General features: G+C 44.3%; 1 protein-coding gene across 2 annotated transcripts in view; it reads right to left on the bottom strand.

The window, feature by feature from the left end:
• LOC147421180 (ER membrane protein complex subunit 7 homolog) overlaps nt 1-23,001 on the bottom strand; it is a 28,667-nt gene extending 5,666 nt beyond the window's left edge. For both annotated transcript variants that reach the window (XM_086504673.1, XM_086504674.1), the window contains exons 1-2: nt 22,838-23,001; nt 22,681-22,733 (exon numbers count right to left, since the gene is read on the bottom strand). In XM_086504673.1, coding sequence (XP_086360799.1) covers nt 22,681-22,733; nt 22,838-22,908 — 124 coding nt within the window. In that variant the 5' untranslated portion in view covers nt 22,909-23,001. The remainder of the gene's footprint in view (nt 1-22,680; nt 22,734-22,837) is intronic.
• Between the last annotated feature and the right edge of the window lie 891 nt (nt 23,002-23,892).

The following is a 23,892-nucleotide window of genomic DNA, read 5'->3' as shown; positions in this document are numbered from 1 at the left end:
GGTGATGAGCATGAGAGAGGCGACGAAGGATTCTCCCCACCAGGAGATTTTTCCAACCCTCCCCCTTCGCCATCTATGCCTTGGACCCACGTCTATGGAGGCGATGGTCAAGTCAATGTTGGACATGATGGCACAACAACAAGGAACGAATCGAGTTGCGTTGGCACAACTCGCAAGCAAAGCAGAACAACAAGAAGCTAAGGACCACGAGCGCGACGAAAGAAACGCAAGACTTACCGCACAACAAGAAGAAAATCGCATTGCGTTAGAACGCGAACGCGACGCACGAAAAGAAAGAAAAGAACTAAGAAAGGAGGAAGCGGCAGCACGAAGCACGACCTTGGAGATCGAGCGAGAGGCTCAAAGAGAACTACGAACTCAAGAATTGGTTCGACAAGTACTTGCCTCAAAATCCGAACCACCCAAGGATCGTGGGAGTTCATCAAGTGGCACAAGCCACAATACGGATTCCAACAACCCGGTCACAGAGAAGTTGACTTTCAATAAGTATGACGGTAAGATGGATGCTACGGTTATTCATTCTTGGTTGCATCAATTTAATGCTTATTTTGCGACAACTAAGAAAACAGGAAATAGCAAAGTTTTGACGGCAGTTATGTACCTTGCCGGTGATGCCATAAATTGGTACCACGCTTGGCAAGAGGCACAGCTAGCCGCGCACCTAGAGGAAGCTGATGAATTCACGTCCCTCTCTTTAGTTGGGCTGATTTCCAAGACAAGCTCAAGGCGCGGTTTATGCCACCTCAGTACCTCGCACGATTGAAGGACGATCGGCGCGCTCTCAAGCAAAATGGTATGCCGGTTATGTCTTTCTCTAATCGTGTTTTGCAGCTCGGCACTCAATTACGCAAAATCGGACGCGGAGCGCAAGGAGGCATTCCTTTATGGATTGGACGAGTATATCAAGTATGATGTGGAGGTACTTGATCCAATCGATCTCAACAAGGCGGTAGCGATTGCTCTCGCACAGGAGATGAAACACAACAAGGGAAAGCCAAAGGAAAACAAGACTTCTCAAGGAACCCCTCAGAATTCTCAGAACACGCAGAATGGTAAGAATGGTAAGAATGGTAACTCTTCTAGCCCTTCTTCCTCTAATTCCTCAGAAAAGAACTCTAACAATGAATCTAAGGGTAAAGCTAAAGCACCTGCAAAACCTAAGCTAACCCCTTATGAAAAAGCTTCACAAGGAATTGTAGGAGGATACATCACGGCTGAAGAACAAGTGATCTATGCTAAAGAAGGTAGATGTTTTCAATGTCACGTCAAGGGTCACATTAAGAAGGCCTGTCCTAAGACAGTCCCACCTAAAGAACAAAAGGCACCCACAGCAACCACAAGCACTATCACAAACCAACCTGCATCTTCTCCTGACTCTGACACACATTGATGAGTCCCTCATGAAGTGTTATGGTCATGTAAAAGGTCAGCGTTTTATCATATTGTTTAATCCAGGCAATATGCATGATGTGATTAGTCCCCCTCTTGTTGAGAGAGCCCGCCTCGAGGTTAGTCAGAAATCTCCTCTCGAGGTTTCTGGCTTCGCTCCTGGTATGGACTCTCTCATCACGAAGGAGTGCCTTGATGTGATGTTTACCATTCAACAAGCTTCTTTTCGTAGGAAATTTCTTGTGTCTCCTCTCTCAGGATGTGATATGATTTCGGGCATTAGATAGTTTGGTGAACTCAACCCTCTCATTGATTTTGAGGCTAACACTCTCACTCTACATGCCAAAACTGATTCCCCCCTCATCATTCGTGCTGAGAAGGGCTTGCATTCTTTGCCTCTCATCTCTCATGTGCAGGTAAAGCGTGAATTACGACGAGGAGCACAAGCGGCATTCATCTATGCAAACGCCTCCATGATTTTTGTTGTCGACGTGTCGGTTGGTGTTGCAAATATCAGGAAAGTTGGATACTTTTTGGCTCATGCATAAAGACCTTGGCTCCAAGATATATAGACCTACAAGCTATCTCAAGATGAATTGGTAGAATTACGGAAAAATATTGATGAGAATCTTGCTAAGGGGTTCATACGGCATTCAAAGTCCCCAGCAAAAGCTCCAATACTCTTTGTAAAAAAAAAGAACGGAACTCTCCGGATGTGCGTGGATTATAGGGGCCTAAACAAGATCACCGTCAAGAATCGCTATCCCCTTCCCTTGATCCCAGAGCTTCTTGAGCGCCTTGGTAAGGTAAGAATATTTACAAAAGTAGATCTTCGTGGTGCTTACAATCTAATCAGAATCAAAGAAGGTGATGAATGGAAAACAGCCTTTCGAACAAGGTATGGCCACTTTGAATATACCGTCATGCCATTTGGTCTCACAAATGTCCCAGCTGTTTTTCAACATTTAATGAACAATATCTTTTGGGAGTATTTGGATTATTTTGTGGTAATATATTTGGATGATATCTTGATATTTTCCAAGGATCAAGAAGAGCATGAGCACCATGTACGATTAGTGCTTGAAAAGCTTCGTGCATCAGGGTTATATGCAAAGTTGGAGAAGTGCTCTTTTCATCAATCTAAGGTAGAATTTCTTAGTTATGTAATTTCTGAAAAGGGATACTCCATGGATCCAAAGAAGGTTCAAACCATCCTTGATTGGAAGACACCCACCTCGGTAAGAGATGTTCAATGTTTCCTCGGATTTGCAAATTTTTATCGTATCTTTATACAGGGATACTCCAAGGTGGTTACAGCACTCACAAGGTTGACAGGCCATAATAAGTTTGTCTAGGACTCAGAGGCTGCGAAAGCATTTCAAACTCTCAAGAAAACTTTCACGACCGCACCCATTCTAATTCACACAGATCCTACAAAGCCTTTCATCCTAGAAACACACGCTTCAGATTTTGCCCTTGGCGCTATTCTATCCCAAGTAGGAGAGGATGGTCGAGTACAAGACAAGGCTTGATTGCAAGGACAAGACTTGAACATAAGAACTAGAAGAGAGATTTCCTCATAGGAGCCTCACAACTGGTGTTGGCAAGACTGAGGGGCTTGTGGCCCAAGACCCCTATTTATACTAGTGTTTGAGGAGGTCACTTGAGGAGGTTAGGACTTTCTAGGTTGTTCTTGAGGAGGTTAGAATCTTCTAGAACCTTCTTGATCCTTCTAGTTCTTCTAGAACCTTCTAGATCCTTCTTCAAACTTTCTAATCCAGAAACTTCTAGATTTTTCCGGAATCTTCTCCAAGCTTCTAGAAACTTCTTGATCCTTCTAGTTCTTCTAGATCCTTCTTCAACTTTCTAGAGCTTTCCAGAAACTTCTAGATTCTTTCGGAATCTTCTCCATGTTTCTAGAAACTTCTAGAATCTCCTTGATACTTTTAGAACTCCTTGATACTTTTAGAACCTTCTAGAATCTTCTAGATTCTTCTAGAGCCTTCTAGCGATGATGTAGGCGATGACACAGGCGATGATGCATGCAGCGACTGACTCTTAGACAACCATGACAAATGCAGCGGAATGAATGTTTGCGCTTTGCTCAAGATGAGTGCTCCGAACTGTGCAGTGTGCTCAAGGTTCCTTTTGTTCTTATGGAAGGGAGAGCCTTCCGTTCTTAATGAGAGAGTGCAATGATAACAAAGTGAATGGACATTGTGCGTGTAAGTGTATCAGACTGAGAGATAGAGAAGAGAATACGACACCAGAGACATTGTAAAACCCTCCTCCAAAGGCCCCACTCTCTATGGCGAGAGCGGTCTACTTATGATTGCACAAATCTCTACAATGCTTGGACTTGCCGACAATGTCGACGACGATGAGTAAGACGACGAGACGGGCTGAAAACTGAAATCGCTAAGGGCTGAAATCTGCAAATCTTTATCTGCTGAATTATGACTATGTCGGTGACAACGACGATGCGACGACGACGCGCTGAAAATGCAGATGCTGAAATCTGCGTTTTCCGGGCTGAAACTGTAAACCTTGCGGAAACTGACCATACGGCGAAACACTGTTGCGGAAAGGTGAGATCTGCGAGGTTCGGGGGTTCTTCTCCAATGTCTAAAGGCTGAAAACTGAAAACGCTGATGTTCCTTGAGTTTCTGTCGCGGAGAATCTGCAAAACGCTAGGGTTGGATGCAGATGCAAAAACGCTAGGGCTGAAAATCTGTAAACTGTCGCCGTTTGTCTTGCAAATGCAAAACGTAGGCTGGTCTGATGTTCTGTTGTCGCCGGAATCTGCAAGTGCAAATCGCTCGCTGATCTGGTGTTGAAAACGCTAGGTATTGGATCTGCTCCAAAAACGCTAGGTCTCTTAGGGGGTTCTGCTGAGAAGGTATCTGTTGAGCGTGTGCTCCTGCTACCTCTTCTGCCAAATAGTGCTAGTCTAGGTTTGCTTATATACAAACTTACTCAATTTGCCCTACCTACTTTCCAACAAAAGTCACTTAACAATAATAAGTGAAAAATGTCAAAAATAGGTAAAATAGGCTAAATGCATTGGAAGATTCTCTTGAAGGATTCTCATGGATTCAGATGGGAATGCTTATGATCATGCTGTGTGCAACCAAAGGATTTGCATCTATACTAAGTGACTAGGCATGCACGGTCTACGAATAGACTCACAAAAGTACCGGATCACTTCCAATCTAGACTGACTGGACTGATTGAACCCTGATTATGCTGTAGCTTGTCCACTGACACATAGGGTTGGATGTGTCACGTGACATCAACACTTCAAGGCATTTCACGACTTGGTAGCTAGAGCGCTCCCAAGCAAACAGCACACCCTGTTTGCCCCAAAGGCTAACGTCCCTTTCGGTATTTTCTTTATTCTTAATATACTTGAGAAAAACTTGTAAACTTCTACAAGCTATCCCACTTTTATCAGGCTGAAATCCCTCTACCCTAACCCGCTTTCGGCAACATAACCACAGTAGAAGTCTCCACGGACAAAATCCCAAGTAAACATTGACTTTCCACGCACTTTAGAGCGCTTTACAAAACCTGGCGAAAAATTACAGCTTGCTGAATTCTCTGTTTTGCGCTTCGATTCGCTTGCTGATCAATTCTCTGGATAGCCCTCGAGCTCTTGCACCTATAGGGTCACTTGCCCCTTGAATTAACGAGATTCCTCGCACGAAATCTCTCTAAATTGTCCTGTACAAGCACCCAATGCTTTCCCGAGGCTCCCCTGACAAATAAACGATCCGAACGCTTCCACCTTGTTAGGTGCAGCAGAATGATTGTTTGCGCTTTGCTCAAGATGAGTCCTCCGAACTGTGCTCAAGGTTCCTTTTAGTTCTTATGGAAGGGAGAGCCTTCCGTTCTTAATGGAAAGTGCTATGATCACAAACAAAGTGAATGGACACTGTGCATGCAAGTGTATGAGACTGAGAGATAGAGAGAGAAGAGAGATACGACACCAGAGACGTTGTAAAACCCTCCTCCGAAGGCCCCACTCTCGTCGGCGAGAGTGGTCTACTTGTTGATTGCACAAAGTGGTACAATGCGTATGCAATGGACTGATGCAACTTGGGACTATGCCGATGACGACGACGGTGATGACAACGACGACTTTAGGGCTGAAATCTGTGATCTTCTAACTGCTGAAAATCTGCAAATCTTTGGGCTGTTTTGGGTGGCTGAAAATGACTGTTTTGGCTGCGTTTTTATGGCTGAAAATGGGGGTTCTTTTGCATCCAATTAGGGCTGAATTGTCTGCTTCAATGCCTGCTGAAAACGCTGCACATCTGCTGCATATTGGGCTGAAAACCAAAAACGCTGATGTTGCACTATAGCGTTAGTAAAACTCTAGGCCATTCTGGTGCTTCTGCTGACGATCGAGGGAAATCTGCAAATGCTAGGGGACTAGAGAGGATGGCGATCATGCAAGGGGAAAACGCTGGGGCTGGTGTGTGGCGAAGGTGGGGGAAACCAAAAACACCAATGGTTACTGCTAGGGTTTTGCTGAGAAGGTGCCTGTAGAGCATGTGCTCCTGTTGCCTCTTCTGCCATTGAGTGCTAACTTGGGTTTGCTTATATAGAAACTTAGCAAAATTGCCCTACCTACTTTTGTTGGAAAGTCACTTAAAAATAATAAGTGAAAAATACCAAAAATAGAGAAAATAGGCTAAATGCACTGGCAAAATCCCCTAACTGAATCTGATGGATTCTGAAGGGAATATTGATGATCATGCTGTGTGCAACCAAAGGATATGCATCTATGCTAAGTGACTGGGCATGCACGGTCTACGAATAGACTCACAAAAGTGCCAGATCACTTCTAATCTAGACTTGATTGGACTGACTGAACCCTGATCATGACGTAGCTTGTCCATGGACACATAGGGTTGGGATGTGTCACGTGACATCCCCTCCTTTTCAAAGTGAGGTACTGGTACCGAACTGTATGGCGTCGAGGGAGATCACCATAGCATCCGGAATCCTGGAAAGGACTCTTCGCCGGCCCACTCTGACGTGTGGGTCGTGCGGTACTTGAACTTCATAAAGGTCTGCAACGCTTGCTTCTTTGGGCGGCGCCGAAAGCGACTCAAAGTCTTCTGTGGCTCCTTCCTTGCTTCAACTTCGTCTAGAGACCTGCTTCTTTCGTCTTCAAGAATCTCCATGGCTGAAAATTCCTTATACCATTTCGAACACAAAACCATGAACATACCCATTCCATGTAAAGTAAAGGGAAAAAATCTTGTCTTCGCTAAAGACTGTGTATGCAATGTAGATGAACATAGAGACGGAGTGAACACCAGTTCATCAAACGCATGCAAACAATGAGATCGAATCTTCCTCTTTTGATCTAAAGCAATCAACTGTGGCAATTCACAATGGAAATGCCCATGCTTGGTGCTCATACTTTCATATGCTCTTTCGGGTACTGTGTCATGCCAAGGAAGAGACATGGAATGTGACTTCCTGACATACATACTTTTCAGCTTTTCATGAAAAAACCGCATACATTCGTGCTCATCCATGAGAGAAACGTGCTCAACATACAATATGTCATGCCTAGGAAAAGGGATCACATAACGATGCTGACTAAAATACAGGAAACGATCATGAATGAAACATTCGGACAATGCGTGCGTAGCAATCATGCGAACACATAATACTTCCTATGAGGATTCTTTGGACCTCGACTTGAAAGCCAAGATCGGTGCTTCCTGAATGATCGAATCGTCTTGGGTAGGGGTTCTTTGTTGGATCTATCGAATCTTCTTGTGGGGGTTCTTTGGACCTCGACTCGAAAGTCAAAATCGATCCTTCGTGATTGATCGAATCTACAACGAGGTTAGCTTCGCTAGAAAAAGCATCCACTAACACATCATCCTGGTGAACAAGCACGTCTTCTTCATGCAACTCATCATGCTTGTGAGAAATCACATCTTGATCATGCATTTCATCATGCTTGTCATTGTCATCCAAATCATCATGTAAATCCTTATCATTCAAATCATCATGCTTCTCATAATCATGCAAATCCTGTGTATCATGCTGTGGAGAAAAAAAGACTCAGAGAGTCTCCTTCTCCTGAATCCTTTCAATCTTGTCCTGCATATTAGCAATGAGAGATGGAGAATGAGCAATGTCCTCTCCATGAATGACAATAGGAGAATCACTTTTGGCATTGAGAGTTAAAGTGTTGGCCTCAAAATCAATGAGAGCGTTAGTATCACGACGAATGCCCAAAATCATATCACATCCTGAGAGAGGAGAAACAACAAATCTTCTAGTGAAGGCAGTTTGTTGAATTGCAAACAACACATCAAGGCACTCCTCCGTGATAAGAGCGTCCATACCGGAACGAAAGCCAGAGACCTCGATAGGAGATCTCGGACTAACTTCGAGGCGAGCTCTCTCAACAAGAGAGGAACTAATCACATCATGCATACTACCTGGGTCAAACAATATGACAAAACGGTGCCCCGACGTACGACCATAACATTTAATGAGAGAATCATCAATGGGAGGGTCCTAAGAAACTTGGAGCACACTCGTGTTATCATTCATTGCATTGACAGAGAAAGTGGGTGCTGTGGATTCTTTAGATTCATTCGATTCAAGCTTAGGACATGTTCTTTTTATGTGATCCTTAATGTGACAATGAAAACAACGACCTTCTTTAGAATAAGTGCTTTGCTCTTCCGACGTGATGTATCCTCCTACAATTCCTTGTGCTACCTTTTAATCTGGAGTAAGCTTAGGTTTACCAATAGTGTTAGCCTTACCCTTGGATTCATTGGAAGAATTCTTTTCTGAGAGATTGTTGGAAGATTGGTTAGAAGAGTTACCATTCTTACCGTTCTGAGGATTCTGAGAAGTCTACGAGGTACTTGTGGAAGTCTTGTTCTCCTTAGGCTTTCCCTTGTAGTGCTTCATCTCCTGTGCGAGAGCAATCGCTACCGCCTTGTTAAGATCGATTGAATCGAGAACCTTGACATCATACTTGATATACTCATCCAATCCAAAGAGCAAAGCCTCTTTGCGCTCATCCGATTTTTGCAATTGAGTGCCTAGCTGCAAAACACGATTAGAAAAAGACATGACTGGCATACCATTTTGCTTGAGAGAGCGCCAATCGTCCTTCAATCGTGCGAGGTACTAAGGTGGCATAAACCGCGTCTTGAGCTTGTCTTGGAAATCAGCCCAATTGAAGGAAAGGGGCATGAATCCGTCGGCTTCCTTTAGATGCGCGTGAAACGAACGAGGAGATAGGATCTCCCGGCTACACAGACCACCTACAGATACACATCAGACGAACCACCTGACCATAGCCACCATTCGGCAGCTCCCCCGTGCTGGGGCCAGCGTCCGAGGACGTAAGTGTGCACTTGTAAGACTGAGCGTCCCATACCACCCAGCCTCACCTCCTCGAGGTGACCTCGCGCACTCCTAGCCTCGCGGGCTAACCACTGGCACGCTGCCAGTGGAGTCGATAACTGTAAATGAGGCCTTGGCCTCCCTTTTATAATAATGGCCGGCCACACTGGCCGTGTTCACACTACGTCCGCCAAGACACTGGACGCCCATCCCGACGACATCTGGGCTAGATCCCCTCTCCTGTGAGCTGGACATAACATACTTCCCCCCTTAAGAACCATTGATGTCCTCATCAATGAAGTGGGGATACTGAGCCTTCAAAGCTCTAACAAGTTCCCAAGTAGCAAACCTTTCAGATTGACCCTTCCATTTAATTAAGTACTCGTCATAAGCCTTATGGCGAGAATGACAGGTACGATGATCCAAAACTGCTTCTGGTTCTCGAGAAATATACTCAGTTTGCATATCTTCCCATACATTTTCCTCGATAGGTACGACGACATTAGCTTCGCCCAATTTCACTCTAAGGCGGCTGACATGAAACAATGGATGTACACTAACATCCGAAGGAAGAGCCAGTTTGTAGGCAACTTGGCCAATTTTCTTTGTGATCAGGAACGGACCACAATATCTAGCTGAAAGCTTATAATGCTTTCCTGTTCGCATAGTCTTGGAATCCTTGGGTATCTTCAGATAGACCCATTGTCCCACATCTAGAGTCCTTGGAGCCCTCTTTTAATTAGCATAAGTAGTGACTCGATCCCGAGCCGTTCTTATGCTATCCTTGGCCAATTCGAGCATTTCCTGCATGTCATACAAGAAATCACGAGCTTGGCGTTCCTTGACTTTCTCTAAGCCAATAGCAATTGGGGATTTAGGCCCAAATCCATACATCAGCATGAACGGGCTAAATCCAGTAGCAGAATGCTTGCTACTATTATAGGCAAACTCTAACTGTGAAAGATACCTTTCCCAATCAGATTGCCTGTGAGAGACATAGGCTCTCAACATGTCTTCTAACGTCTGATTCATCCTCTCAGTTTGTCCGTCGGACTCAGGACGACATACTCAACTTCGTCTGAAGATGAGCAAACACATCTCGCCAAAATCGGCCAATGAACTTAGTATCACGATCACTGACGATATCTTCTGGGAGACCATACAGCTTATAAAGCTGATCGACAAATAAAACCGCCAACTCATGGCTTTTTACTATCGACTTCGTTGATATAAACTTTGCCATTTTTGTGAGTCTATTGACCACAACCCAAATAGCGTCATTGCCCCGACTAGTATTTGGCAAACCAACGATGAAGTCCATGGAAATACTTTGCCACTTGGCATAGCAGGCCAGCTTTCCTAAGGCGCTCTGCCTTATTGACCTGACACTGAGCGCATCTCTTCACATAGCTCTTTATGTAAGAGCGCATTCTTGGCCAATAGAAATATTGCTTGACCAAAGCCAAAGTTCTTCCAACGCTAGGAACATCGTGGCATTCGCACAAAATCCTTTGTCGAATCTCATCGATTTCCGACACGCAGACTTTACCATTTCTGAACAATAATCCACCTCTAATGGAATATTGTCGCTGTCTCGTCTCTCCAGCACGACTCACTTGGGTCTCCGGACCACCCAAGCCTGTATGCGAGTCATGCCCCGCTTCGAACTCGTTCCATATCTTGCCAAAATGACCATCAGAACGACATAGCTCTCGGAGAGAGAGATAGAAATCCGTCGAGATTTCAGCCATACACAAAGCATTGACCTCAGGAATCCTGCTGAGCGCATCGGTAACTCGATTGCTGGATCCTTTTCTATAACGGATCTCAAAGTCAAACTCTTGCATAAGCTCAACCCATCTAGCCTTCCGGCCTCTGAGATCACCCTGATCACAGATATAGCGCAAGCAATGATGATCTGTCCATGCAACAAACGTAGAGCCATACAAGTAGTGCCGCCATTTCCTCAAGGCTTGGACTACAGCATAAAGCTCTTTTTCATACGTTGGATAACGCATCTCGGCGTCAAAAAGCTTCTTACTTTCAAACGCAACAGGACGTCCATCCTGGTATAACGCCGCACCAATAGCATAATCACTAGCATCCGTTTCAACCACAAACGGTTTGCTAGGATCCACAATGTGCAATATTGGCACAGTAGTCACCAAGTGCTTTAGTGTCCAAAAGCTCTCGTCGAGATGCTCATTCCAGACAATAAGGGGATTACCTTTACGATGAGAACCCGAAGTCTTCGGCCCTTTCACCCCTCCTTTCAAAAGTTGCGTAAGCGGAGCAGCAACTTTAGAGTAATCCTTGATAAATTTGCGAAAGAATCCAGTAAAGCCTAAAAAGGACTTTACTTGGCACACATTCTTCAGAATGGGCCAATTTCGCACTTTATCCAACTTTTCAGGGTCGACGCGAATTCTATCGCGAGTAATGATGTGACCCAAGTACAAAAGCTCTTTCTTAAAGAATTCACACTTAGAAGCCTTAGCGTAAAGCTTCTCAGTTCTCAGTACTTCGAGAACAGTACGTATATGCACTAGGTGCTCAAACAAACTTCGGCTGTAGATCAAGATATCATCGAGAAATACAACAACGAAGTTGCCTAAAAATGGTCTCAGCAGAACAGTACGTATATGCACTAGGTGCTCAAACAAACTTCGGCTGTAGATCAAGATATCATCGAGAAATACAACAACGAAGTTGCCTAAAAATGGTCTCAGCAGATAATTCATCATCTGCTGAAACGTAGCCGGAGCATTGGTCAAACCAGACTTACAGAGAGAAGGACTTACAGAGAGAGATGTCATATGCTGAATTTCAATACAAAAACAGTAAATTAAAGGTAAATACACCGATTTTCATCGGAAACCAGTAAATTCAAGAAAAATCCTCAGATTTTCAGCACTCCCACTTGTTGAATTGCTGAATTTCATCAAAAATCAGCAATCGAACTTTATTATTTACCTGCAAACATGCTTTCGAGAAGAAAAGTAAGTAATTTCAGCAATTTAATCACTAAAAATTATGCAAACACGAGGTTTTCCAACCCAAACCGTTCCGTAGGTGTGCACACGGTCCCTCGTGCAGCCAAGGAGATAGGATCTCCCGGCTACACAGACCACCTACAGATACACGTCAGACGAACCACCCGACCATAGCCACCATCCAACAGCTCCCCCGTGCTGGGGCCAGCATCTGAGGACGTAGGTGTGCACCTGTAAGACCAAGCGTCCCATACCACCCAGCCTCACCTCCTCGAGGTGACCTCGCGCACTCCTAGCCTCGCGGGCTAACCACTGGCACGCTGCCAGTGAGGTCGATAATTTTAAATGAGGCCTTGGCCTCCCTTTTATAATAATGGCCGGCCACACTGGCCGTGTTCACACTACGTCTGCCCGAACACTTGACGCCCATCCCGACGACATCTGGGCTAGATCCCCTCTCCTGTGAGAGCGGGACATAACAGAGCGGCTAGCTGTGCCTCTTGCCATGCGTGGTACCAATTAATGGCATCATCGGCAAGGTACATAGCTGCCATCAAAACTTTGCTATTTCCTGTCTTCTTAGTTGTCGCAAAATAAGCATTAAATTGATGCAACCAAGAATGAATAACCGTAGCATCCATCTTACCGTCATACTTACTGAAAGTCAACTTCTCTGTGACTGGATGGTTGGAATCCGCATCGTGGCTTGCGCCACTTGACAAACTCCCACGATCTTTGGGTGGTTTGGTCTTCGAGGCAAGTATCTGTCGAACCAATTCTTGAGTTCGTAGTTCTCTTTGAGCCTCTCGCTCGATTTCCAAGGCCGCGCTTCGTGCTGCCGCTTCCTCCTTTCTTAGTCCTTTTCTTTCTTTTCGTGCGTTGCGTTCGCGTTCTAAAGCAAGGCGATTGTCTTCTTGTTGTGAGGAAAATCTTACGTTTCTTTCGTCGCGCTCGCGGTCCTTAGCTGCTTGCTCACGATCCTTAGCTACTTGTTCTGCGGCAAGTCTTGCAACTCTTTCGTCGCGCTCACGGTCCTTAGTTTCTTGTTGTTCTGCTTTGCTTGCGAGTTGTGCCAACGCAACTCGATTCGTTTCTTGTTGTTGTGCCATCATGTCCAACATCGACTTGACCATCATCTCCATAGGAGTTAGTACAACTCGTGGCGTAGATGGCCAAGGGGGAGGGTCGAAAAAGTCTCTTGGTGGGGAAAAATCTTCGCCGCCTCTCTCATGCTCATCACCTGTATACGAAGTATCCATGCCGCTTCAGGTGAAACCCATGCACTATGATCTTTGGTTCTTAAGTTCACGAGGAACTTGGGTTCTTGAGGGTCTTGGATTCTTGGGTTCTTGAGGTTCTTGAGGTTTCCTTTCGCTTGCAAATCGCGTTTGAGAAGGATCTTCTCTTCACCGGAGTTCTACTCCTTTCTGCGGGCGCACCCCTTGGCGGCCTTGCGCTCACACCAAGGTTGCTTTTTCCCACCTCACGCCAATTGGCCGGCGCTAAGTGCACAGTCCGCTCTCAATGAGTGAAAAGAGACACAAGGGAAGGCTGGACAAGCCCTTCTTTCTTAGCATTCCTGTCACTCTTCAACAAAACAGGATTAGGAATCGACACGCCCAAGCGAACTTGGGTTCGTGTGACCTCAACAAGCAAAAAAAAATTCTTGTGGTTCTTGTGGTTCTTTCCTTGAGTGATACGGAACACTACCGAATCTCTAACACCAATGTTAGGTGCAGCGGAATGATTGTTTGCGCTTTGCTCAAGATGAGTGCTCCGAACTGTGCTCAAGGTTCCTTTTAGTTCTTATGGAAGGGAGAGCCTTCCGTTCTTAATGGAAAGTGCTATGATCACAAACAAAGTGAATGGACACTGTGCGTGCAAGTGTATGAGACTGAGAGATAGAGAGAGAAGAGAGATACGACACCAGAGACGACGTAAAACCCTCCTCCGAAGGCCCCACTCTCGTCGGCGAGAGTTGTCTACTTATTGAATGCACAAAGTGGTACAATGCGTATGCAATGGACTGATGCAACTAGGGACTATGCCGATGACGACGACGATTTTAGGGCTGAAATCTGTGATCTTCTAACTGCTGAAAATCTGAAAATCTTTGGGCTGTTTTGGGTGGCTGAAAATGACTGTTTTGGCTGCCTTTTTATGGCTGAAAATGGGGGTTCTTCTGCATCCAATTAGGGCTGAATTGTCTGCTTCTAATGCCTGCTGAAAACGCTGCACATCTGCTGCATATTGGGCTGAAAACCAAAAACGCTGATGTTGCACTGTAGCGTTAGTAAAACGCTAGGCCATTCTGGTGCTTCTGCTGGCGATTGGGGAAAATCTGCAAACACTAGGGGACTGGAGAGGATGGCGATCATGCAAGGGGAAAACACTGGGGCTGGTGTGTGGCGAAGGTGGGGGAAATCAAAATCGCCAATGGTTCCTATTGGGGTTCTGCTGAGAAGGTGCCTGTTGAGCATGTGCTCTTCTGCCATTGAGTACTAACTTGGGTTTGCTTATATACAAACTTAGCAAAATTGCCCTACCTACTTTTGTTGAAAAAAAGTCACTTAAAAATAATAAGTGAAAAATACCAAAAATAGAGAAAATAGGCTAAATGCACTAGAAAAATCCCCTAACTGAATCTGATGGATTCTGAAGGGAATATTGATGATCATGCTGTGTGCAACCAAAGGATATGCATCTATGCTAAGTGACTGGGCATGCACAGTCTACAAATAGACTCACAAAAGTGCCAGATCACTTCTAATCTAGACTTGTCTGGACTGACTGAACCTTGATCATGCTGTAGCTTGTCCACGGACACATAGGGTTGGGATGTGTCACGTGACACACCTAACCCTCACCAAGCTGTCCATGGCTGTAATTGCAGGTTTTTGACCCAATTTCGCCAACATAAATATCCCTGTAGATCAAAATTACACATCAAGGACACTTTCCCTTGCCGTACGGAAGCTTTCCACTGAGCTGTAGGTCAATTTCAGCATGCTGTAATTTTCTGTTTTGCCACTGTTAGGTGCGTACTGCCCTGTACACGCATCCCAAGGCCTTTCTGAGGCTCTCCTGGCAATTCCCTACAGTTTAGGTGTGAAACCCTAAACCTGCAGAAAAACACAATAGGCTGTAATTCTCTGTTTTGGATCGTTTCGAGCAGAGCAAGCACGCCTACGCATGGCTCGGATACTCCAGCACGCAATGGGACAGTTCCCCTGTAAATCGGACGAGTTTTCACGCGAGAAAACTCTCCGTTCTCGCATTCCTTTGCGATGGAACTGTGCGTACCTGAAGGGGTTTAGCAATTAGCTAATCCGGTTCCTATACAGAAGGCTCTTGCCTTGGCAAACGTGCATAAAACCCCCAGAACTGTCCATTTTCATCTTAGAAGCCCAACTAGTGGGGCATTACCATATGTGCAAAGGGGAGAGAGAGATGTGCAAGAGCAAATCGTCGCGCTACATAGAGCAAGGGAGAAGGCAAGCTTTCCATTAAAGCTGTGAGCATCTGCACCCACTACTCACACACACTGTAGCACTCACTTATGGACTGAAATCAGCCCCCTCTCTTGAAATGGGCACCCCCTCTTCATGCAAACTGGGAAAGCTGCTCAGGAGCCGCCATGTGTCCCTTATACCTCTTTTGAGTTAATTTCCTTGTCACGTGCACATCTAACCCTATGTGTATGTGGACAAGCTACTTCATGACTAGGGTTCAGTTCAATTTAGTTCAGTTGAGTTAGCTTAGGAAGTGTTCTGGCACTTTTGTGAGTTCGTTCGCAAACTGTGCATGTCCAAACACTTGTAGATGCATATCTCTGGTTGCACACAGCATGATCAGCTGATTACCATCAGAACCCATCAGGAGCATTTTTACAATGCGCAGACCTATTTTCCCTATTTTAGCCATTTTTCACTTATTATTATTGACTTTTGTTGGGAAACTGGGTAGGGCAATTTTGACAAGCAAGTATATAAGAAACCCTAGCGCTAGCACTTTCTGGCAGAAGAGGCAACAGAGACACAGTGTCTGACAAGCACCTTCTCAGCAAGACCCCAACAAGACACCTAGCGTTTTTGCAGCAGACACCCCTAGCGTTTTCTGCAGAGCATAGCTAGCGTTTCATCAAAGATCAACCCCAGGGTTTTGCAGTTGCAGATCAGCCGGCGGTAGCAGATACACAGCAGTTACCATAGCATTTTTGCAACAACAGATCGATTTTCAGCCCTAGCATTTTTGCATCATGAAGTCAACCTAGAGTTTTGCAGATTCTCCGCAACAGATTCAGCCTTTGCATCAGCGTTTTGCATTTTCAGCAGATAGACACCGCAAAAATAACCCCCAAACCTCGCAGGTCTCACTCTTCGCAGCAGATCCTCGCCGCACGGTCAGATCAGCCAGCGTTTGCAGATTCAGCCTGGAAAACGCAGATTTCAGCATCTGAGTTTTCAACGCATCGTCGTTGCGTCGTCATCATCGCCGTCATCACCGACATAGAGTCAGAATTCAGCAGATACAAGATTTGCAGATTTCAGCCCTCAGCGTTTTCAGTTTTCAGCCCGTCTCATCATCGTCGTCGACATCGTCGGCAAGACCATTGCATTCAGACCATTGTAGAGATTTGTGCAATCGATAGTAGACCGCTCTCGCCATAAAGAGTGGGGCCTTCGGAGGAGGGTTTGACAACTTGTCTGGTGTCGTATTCTTCTCTCTCTATCTCTCTGTCTCAATACTTTCATGCACAGTGTTTACCCACTTTATTTGTGACCATTGCACTCTCTCACTAAAGGAACGGAAGGTTCTCCCTTCCGTAAGTAAAACAAACCGTGAGCATAGTTCGGAGCACTCATCTTGAGCAAAGTTCATCATTCACTTCCGCTGCACCTTACTAGTACCCACCAACTTATAAGTGTCGCGAGAGACCTAAATGACTTTAAATTGAGCCTAGACACCCTTTTACTCCTCGGATTCCAATGTCGATTGGCCGGACCAACTCGTGGTGACCTGCCTTTCCCAACTGCGGGTGAAACTCTCGACCGTCGGCTGTTTCACACTGGCCATACAATGTCCGACCATTTGCAACTTCAAAAAGAGGGTCCCAAAAATTAAACAAAAATCATCGGAAAGAAACCAACAATTCAAGTTAGCAATTGCCACGTCCTCGTGACAGAGTTCCACCCCGAGAGAGCACTGGCCCCAAACCTTGGCGTCCCTTTCAGTATTTCTTTATTACTTGAACTCAGTACAATGCCGGTACTCACGCTACAGTGGATTTCATCTTCATCTCCTCAAGACTCAAAGAAGGCATGATGGCATTTGGACAATCATCAATAGATTCAATAAACGGACTACCTTCTTTACGGTATAGAAGACAAATGGGCAATTTGAGATAGCCAATTCAATGGTTTTGAATTTGTTGAAGTCTTATTTTTCAAATCAGAAGACAATGGGAAAAGTTTTTGCGCTTGGTGGAGTTTGCCTACAACACACAAGGAAGGCGCCATTTGAAGTATTCAAGGGTGCTAAGAAGGTTCTTCAATTTCTAAGCACCTAAGACAAGATTCTTTGAAGTGGATTTTTGAAACAAAGTCTAGAAGGCATGGAAAGCCATCTAGCCATACAATGGAGAGCTCATCCTCTTTTAACAATGACCAGATCAACGAGAAAACCAAGGAGTTCAAGAAGGGAGTCAGGCCGTCAGGTTCCATACGTTTTTCCGGCTACCAAGACACCCATCGAGCCCTTGAGTTTGTACAACAGTTTGATGTCGCCTTCTATGGAGAGCGGCTCTCAGAACATTCGAGGGAGCGAAAGGCGGCATCTTACTTGAAAGGAACGGTGCAAGCATGGTGATCTACTCTGTTGTTACGCAGAGAAACACAGGCGACATGGTTTTTTATAAAAAAATCCACGTCAACTTGGATATTAGATAAATATGCAAGAGATGTCATCACGACTTGGCATCACTTGAAACTGACTGAGAAAGATACATCGGATGACTACTGCTGAGCTCTCCCTTCCGTAAGTAAAAGGAACCTTGAGCACAGTTCGGAGCACTAATCTTGAGCACACTTCGGAGCACTCATCTTGAGCAAAGTTCAACATTCACGTCCGCTGCACCTTACAGAAAAGGTCCGTAGTATCGCATACTAAGCTTTGGAAAAAGCCTCTCCTTTCCCTTTTTCTTTCTCAGGCATGCCTTCTCAAAACATAAGAGCATCCAATCGTTCTCCTTCAATTTCAAATCGCGACGATGGCGATTTGCTGCCTTTTTGTGTCTTTCTTGAGATTTCTACAAAGCCTCGCGGACCTTGGCAAAAGTTGTGTCCAAGTCACGCGTGTACTCATCGGCTTCAAAAATCTTATCTTTCGTGCTTAGGAAGGGTGGAGCCTTCGTAGCACCTTCAATAATCTCAAATGCTGCATTCCTCGTGGAAGAATGTATCGTGTTATTGTAGGCAAATTCCACCAAAGATAAATACTTTTTCCATTGAGTCTTCTAATCCGAGATGTAAGACTTCAATAAATCTAGTACCACTGAATTGGTAATCTCAGATTGCCCGTTAGTCTGCAGGTGATGACGAGAACTGCAACCGCGTGCCAATGTTCTCCCAAATAGCCTTCCAAAAAAAACTCATGAATCTGGGTTCCCTATCGGAGACAATCGTCTCGGGCATGCCATGCAATCTGAAGATCTGGGCATAAACAATTTCGCTAAGTGATCAGGCTTGACTGTTCTCTTCACTGGAATGAAATGAGCTTGCTTGCTAAATCTGTCAATAACAGTCCAGATACCATCGTGACCACTCTGTGTTTTCGGGAGATCAAATATGAAATCCATTGCAATACTTTCCCACCAGCGGGTGGGTATGGGCAAAGGCTGTAACAATCCCTGTGCTTTACGCCTGTCAAACTTGACCTTTTGGCATACCAAGCAACTGCATACAAAATCGTCCACATCCTTCTTGAGTCTCGGCCAAAAGAAGTATCTCTCTACCCCTTTCAAGGTGGTAGCAATGCCGCGGTGACCCGTAAAAGGTGGACAGTGGCATTCGGTCATAACCTTTTCCCACAACCGCTGTGTAACGTACAACATGGTTTTCCTCATCAAGTAGCCATCCCGAATGGAATATCCCGCTACTATCTCCCCATTCCGTATCCGAGTGAAAATATCTGCAAAATCTGTATCTGTGGCATACTGATCGACCATATCCTCGAAGCTCCCATGATGTATCGTGGAGATAGCCAGAACCCACGGCTTCCGGCACAAAGCATCTGCCACCAAATTCTTCTGTCCCTACACATGGACAATCTGGAAGTGAAACTGTGACAAGATGTTTGCCCACCGCATCTGCTTTTCCGATAGCTGCTTTTGTGACAAGAAGTAGCGTAAACTCTGATGGTCTGTGAAGACAGTAAAATCCGCTCCGAGTAGGTAATGTCGCCACTGAGTAAAAGCATGGATAACTGCCAAAAGATCTTTCTCATAAATCTGTGCTGTCAATTCCGGCCTTGAAAACAATCGGCTTTCGTAGGCAATGACATGGCCTTCTTGCATTAAGACCGCACCCAGACTACGACCACAAGCATCACAATATACTTCAAATGACTTCTGCAAATCCGACAAAGTCAAAACTGGTCTTGTAGTCAATTTCTCTTTCAATGTCTGAAAGGTAGTCACCTCTATGGGTCCCCACGAGAAAGGGACTCCTTTCTGTGTCAAGATATGCAAAGGAAAAGCAACCTCTGCAAACTTTCTAATGAACCGCTTGTAGTACGAACACAAGCCCAAGAAGCTTCTAACTTCATGGACATTCTTCAAATCGAGGCAATCACGGATAGTCTCTATCTTGACCAAGTCCATCTGCACTCATGCTGCTGAGACAATGTGTCCCAAAAAGTGTATCTCGCGTAGGAAAAATTCACTTTCCTTCGCATTAATCACCAACTTGTGATCTCGTAATGCCTGAAAGACCTGTAGCTGATGTTCTCTATGTTCTGCCTCATCCTTGGAGAAAACAATGATGTCGTCAAAGAAAGTGCCAACAAATAGTTTGTACTCTCGAAAAATCCTGTCCATCATCCGGTTAAATGTCGCGAGAACATTGGTTAGGTCAAAAGGCATCACCAAAAACTCAAATAACCCAAAAGTCATCCGAAAAGCTGTCTTTTAGACATCTCCCGGCGAGATTCGGATCTGATGATATTCGCTCTTCAAATCGATCCTGCTAAAACACGAGGATCCCTGTATAGGCGGTCAAGAATATCATCGATCCTAGGAACCGGAAATCTGTTCTTGATGGTGATTTTGTTGAGAGCTCTATAATCGATGCACATTCTCCAAGATCGGTCTTTCTTCAAAACCAACAACACTGGAGAGCAGTACGGTGAAGTACTAGGCTGGACAAGACTCTTTTCCAAGAGGTCTTTCACTTGGTTCATAATTTCTTTGTTCTGGGCTCGACTCACACGGTAAGGTGGTTGGTTCGGTGGTGTGCTTTTAGGTATCTGATCAATGGTATGATCCTCAAGACGAGTGGGTGGTAACTCGCCTGGCAGGCCTTCTAAAAAAAGCAATCGACGTGAGTGTGGAGAAAAGATTGGTGTTCTTTATCAAGTTCAGACATATTTGTCCTATTCTCATCATTCAACTCTTTCAAAAAGATCAAGTACAATGGTTTGGCCCTTCTCTATAGTCAAAGTCGCTTTTCTCGCCCGATAGTCGACCACGGCGTTGTTCTTATGGTACCAAGGAATTCCCAAGAGGACATCACAACCTTCCAAGGGCATTATGTAGAAGTCCTCATGCCCCAAATACCCCTGACAATGCAATTGAAGTTTGCCAATGACAAGTGTAATGGCTATGTCCATGCCGGGTGCCGCTAGAACTGTCTCTGCTAGTGGTCCCATCCGATCGGGTGTAATCTCGAGCCACGCCGCCAATTCAAGTGAAATGAAGTTGGCCATGGCTCCTACTTCAAAGAAGATCAAGGCTTCTTGGTCTTTCACTTTGCCCCATGCTCGGCAAAGTTCTGTACTCTCGTCAATCGTGCTTGGGTCAGTATCCATGCAATCTGGAACCAATCCTGCTTTCATCTTGCCTTTTCGTCCACGTTCCTTAGCTACTTTCGAACCCTCTGGCCTGTCTTCATCTTTGTTGTTTTGTTCTTTCAGTGCCTTTTAGGGCACTTCGCGGAGATATGCCCAGTTTCCCTGCATCCAAAGCACTTCCCATCTTTGATGTAGAGAGCTCTCTCTCGAAGAGTGAGCTTGGATCGTGCATCCTTTTCTTTTCAGGGTTGCTCTTCCTCTTTCTACTTTCATTGTTCGAAGTCTATTCGGTCCTTTGCGTCATGATTTCATATGTGAGGTAGGTCAAACTGCTTGAATGAATGGCAAAATTTTCACATGACTGATCAGTTCCTGAATGGAATCTGACTTTTGCTCTAAGCAGTGATCTCGGATCTGTGTAGGAAGTCCCAAGGTAAACCGCTCAATCTGTTCTTTGAGCGATATCTTCTTAAATGAAGAGGCTGGTAGAAAAGAGCTCCAGAATCTCTCACAATATGCGTCCAATACATCCTTTTTGGTCATCCGAAGATGGTTCCAAGTAGTTCGTATGTCGCGTTCGTACTCCCGAGTCAACCAAGAAGAAATAAAAAGCCTTTTAAATTTCAGCCATTTAACTGGCGCTGTCTTGTTCAATAGAAGCGTGGAGCACCAAGTTCGAGCATTTCCCTTAGAGTAAGAGGTAGCCCTCCAAATCTTGGAGTGCTCTGAGTAACGCCCTCCAGAGAGAGCTATGTCAAACTAGTATATGAAGGCCAAAGCCTTCGAAGCATCTCGATATCCAGAAAACGTGTTAAATTTAATTGACTGTCCACCTTCTTTAAACTCTCGGACTTTCTTGCTTTTATCCTCCAGAAAGTCATACTGGTTGGCTTTATAGAAATTCTTCTTCTTTGCATAAAAGCTGTTGTCGTCAGAGTCCGAACTATCCGAAGACGAGTCCTCTGTAGAACTGTCAACGACTGGGCGAGATTAGACTTCTTAGCCTTTTTCTTACCCTTTTCGAAGCTTTGCTTTTTGCTTCGCTTTTTTCCTTTTTTGCCTTGACTTGTATTCCTTTGTGTCACAAACTGGTGACGTGGCAAGTCCCCGGACACACACACACACCCTGCTCACAGTCCCGTGAATTGCGCCAACAGGCTAATGTGGCAAGGATTGTATGGGCGCCCGCAATTTTCGCTGACATGTTGACGTGGCAATACATACGGATTTTCGGAAATTACGCTGGCTGAATTTGGGGCAGCTTTTGGTTACAGTTGCTTTTGAGTTTGAGAAGCTTTTGAGTTAACTTTTGGGGCTCTGCTTTTGGACATCCCTTGTAAGAATAAATAAGCCTCAAGGGCTCACTTCTCTGGGCATCTGGACACAGAGACAGAGAGTGAGCACCCGCAGGCTCTTGTACTTTGCACACAGATTAATATAAAAGGAAATACCGAAAGGGGCGCCAGTCTTTGGGGCCAATACCTCTTGGCACGAAACTACGTTGGGCCGTGTCATCTTTTGTGAACTGTTTTAAAGTGATCTCTGCTGTGTCGCGGTAGAATCTTAACTTGGGGTGTCCAAGTTTGTTACACTTTGTAAACTCTTGCTGATGCCTACTCGATTAATAGGCCAATAGTCCAATTTAATTTTTGCATTTCTCTACACTACAATCTATATGTAAACATGCTATTTTTGACTCATCACATCACCAATCAACAATATACATAAACAACACATCAATACTAAACCGATCAACGGATTTCTATGGGCAAAGTAACCAAGCAAAACTAGTTGAAAATGTAATTGTGCGTACCGTCAGTGCGAGAGTACTGTATCCTTCCATCGATAGTGTAATCCCCTACGCCACTGGAGCCATTGCAGAAGAAGGAAAAGTCTGGATGTAATAAAGATAATGGGACACACAGCACGGAGAGAGAGAGAGAGAGAGAGAGAGAGAGAGAGAGAGAGACCTTGCCGTGGTTGCGGTAGAAAGCCAACTCAAAAGGAAGGTCGCGAGCAGAGAGATCATCACCATGCTCATGCCGTCGCCACGAGTGAGCCAGCAAAAGCCATTTGCTGAAACGCACAACACTCTTTGGTCTAGAGCTATTGTTGTATTTCAAACACACTACACAAAAACCATTTGCTCCAACAAGTGTGAACTAGACGTGACAACACTAGTTTTGGTAGAAGTATATTTTTTCAAGCCAACAAGGTAAAGATTTACAGTGGCCTACAGAAGAAGAAGAAGAAAAGAGAGAGAGAGAGAGAGAGAGAGAGAGAGAGAGAGAGAGACTGAGCTACCTCGACTCCAACGAAGTGAGAGAGTGGGAAGGCACTCCCATATGCACACATTAAAATCCAAAAACGTTCAAAATCCACATGGAGAACATCCAACAATTCAATTCAATAATAAAAAAATTGCACCAAAAAATCTTTGTTTTTTTTTATGCCCTTATATATGAGTGTTATATTAATTGACCTCATGAAAACATCAAGCATATAAAATATTAGTGAGAGTTTAGGAATTGATCTAATTTTGTATAAATATATCACTAAAATAAATTACAAAATAAAATGATGCATACTATTAAATGAAATAAATACATAATATCTTTATGATAGAAATGAATATTGAAAATATTTAAACATAATCTCCAATAATAATACATGCATTAAAGTAACAAGGTAACATTTACATATCAAAACAAAAGGGTGAAAAAAAAATCTTAGTTGTGAATTTCTTTTAAAACCAATCCCAAATAATAATACATGCACTAAAGTAATAAAGTGACATTTGCATATCAAAACCAAAAGTTGAAAAAAAATGAGTGGTGAAAAAAATACTTTCATTTAAGGGCAATTTATAAATTTTTAGTTAAAATTGTCTGTAAATGAAAAGAAAATTTACAAGAAAAAAAGTATGTTTTAAATCAAAAAGCTGACAAGAAAGTAATGATCCTTAAATGAAGAGACCCATTTATAAAGTACTAAACAAAGATTAAAAAAAAGTGAAGTGAGAATT

The sequence above is a fragment of the Adiantum capillus-veneris genome, chromosome 28 (assembly GCF_014529385.1).
Source record: "Adiantum capillus-veneris isolate H3 chromosome 28, ASM1452938v2, whole genome shotgun sequence".
Taxonomy (NCBI): Eukaryota; Viridiplantae; Streptophyta; class Polypodiopsida; order Polypodiales; family Pteridaceae; genus Adiantum; species Adiantum capillus-veneris.
This window is presented reverse-complemented; position numbering and strand designations above follow the sequence as displayed.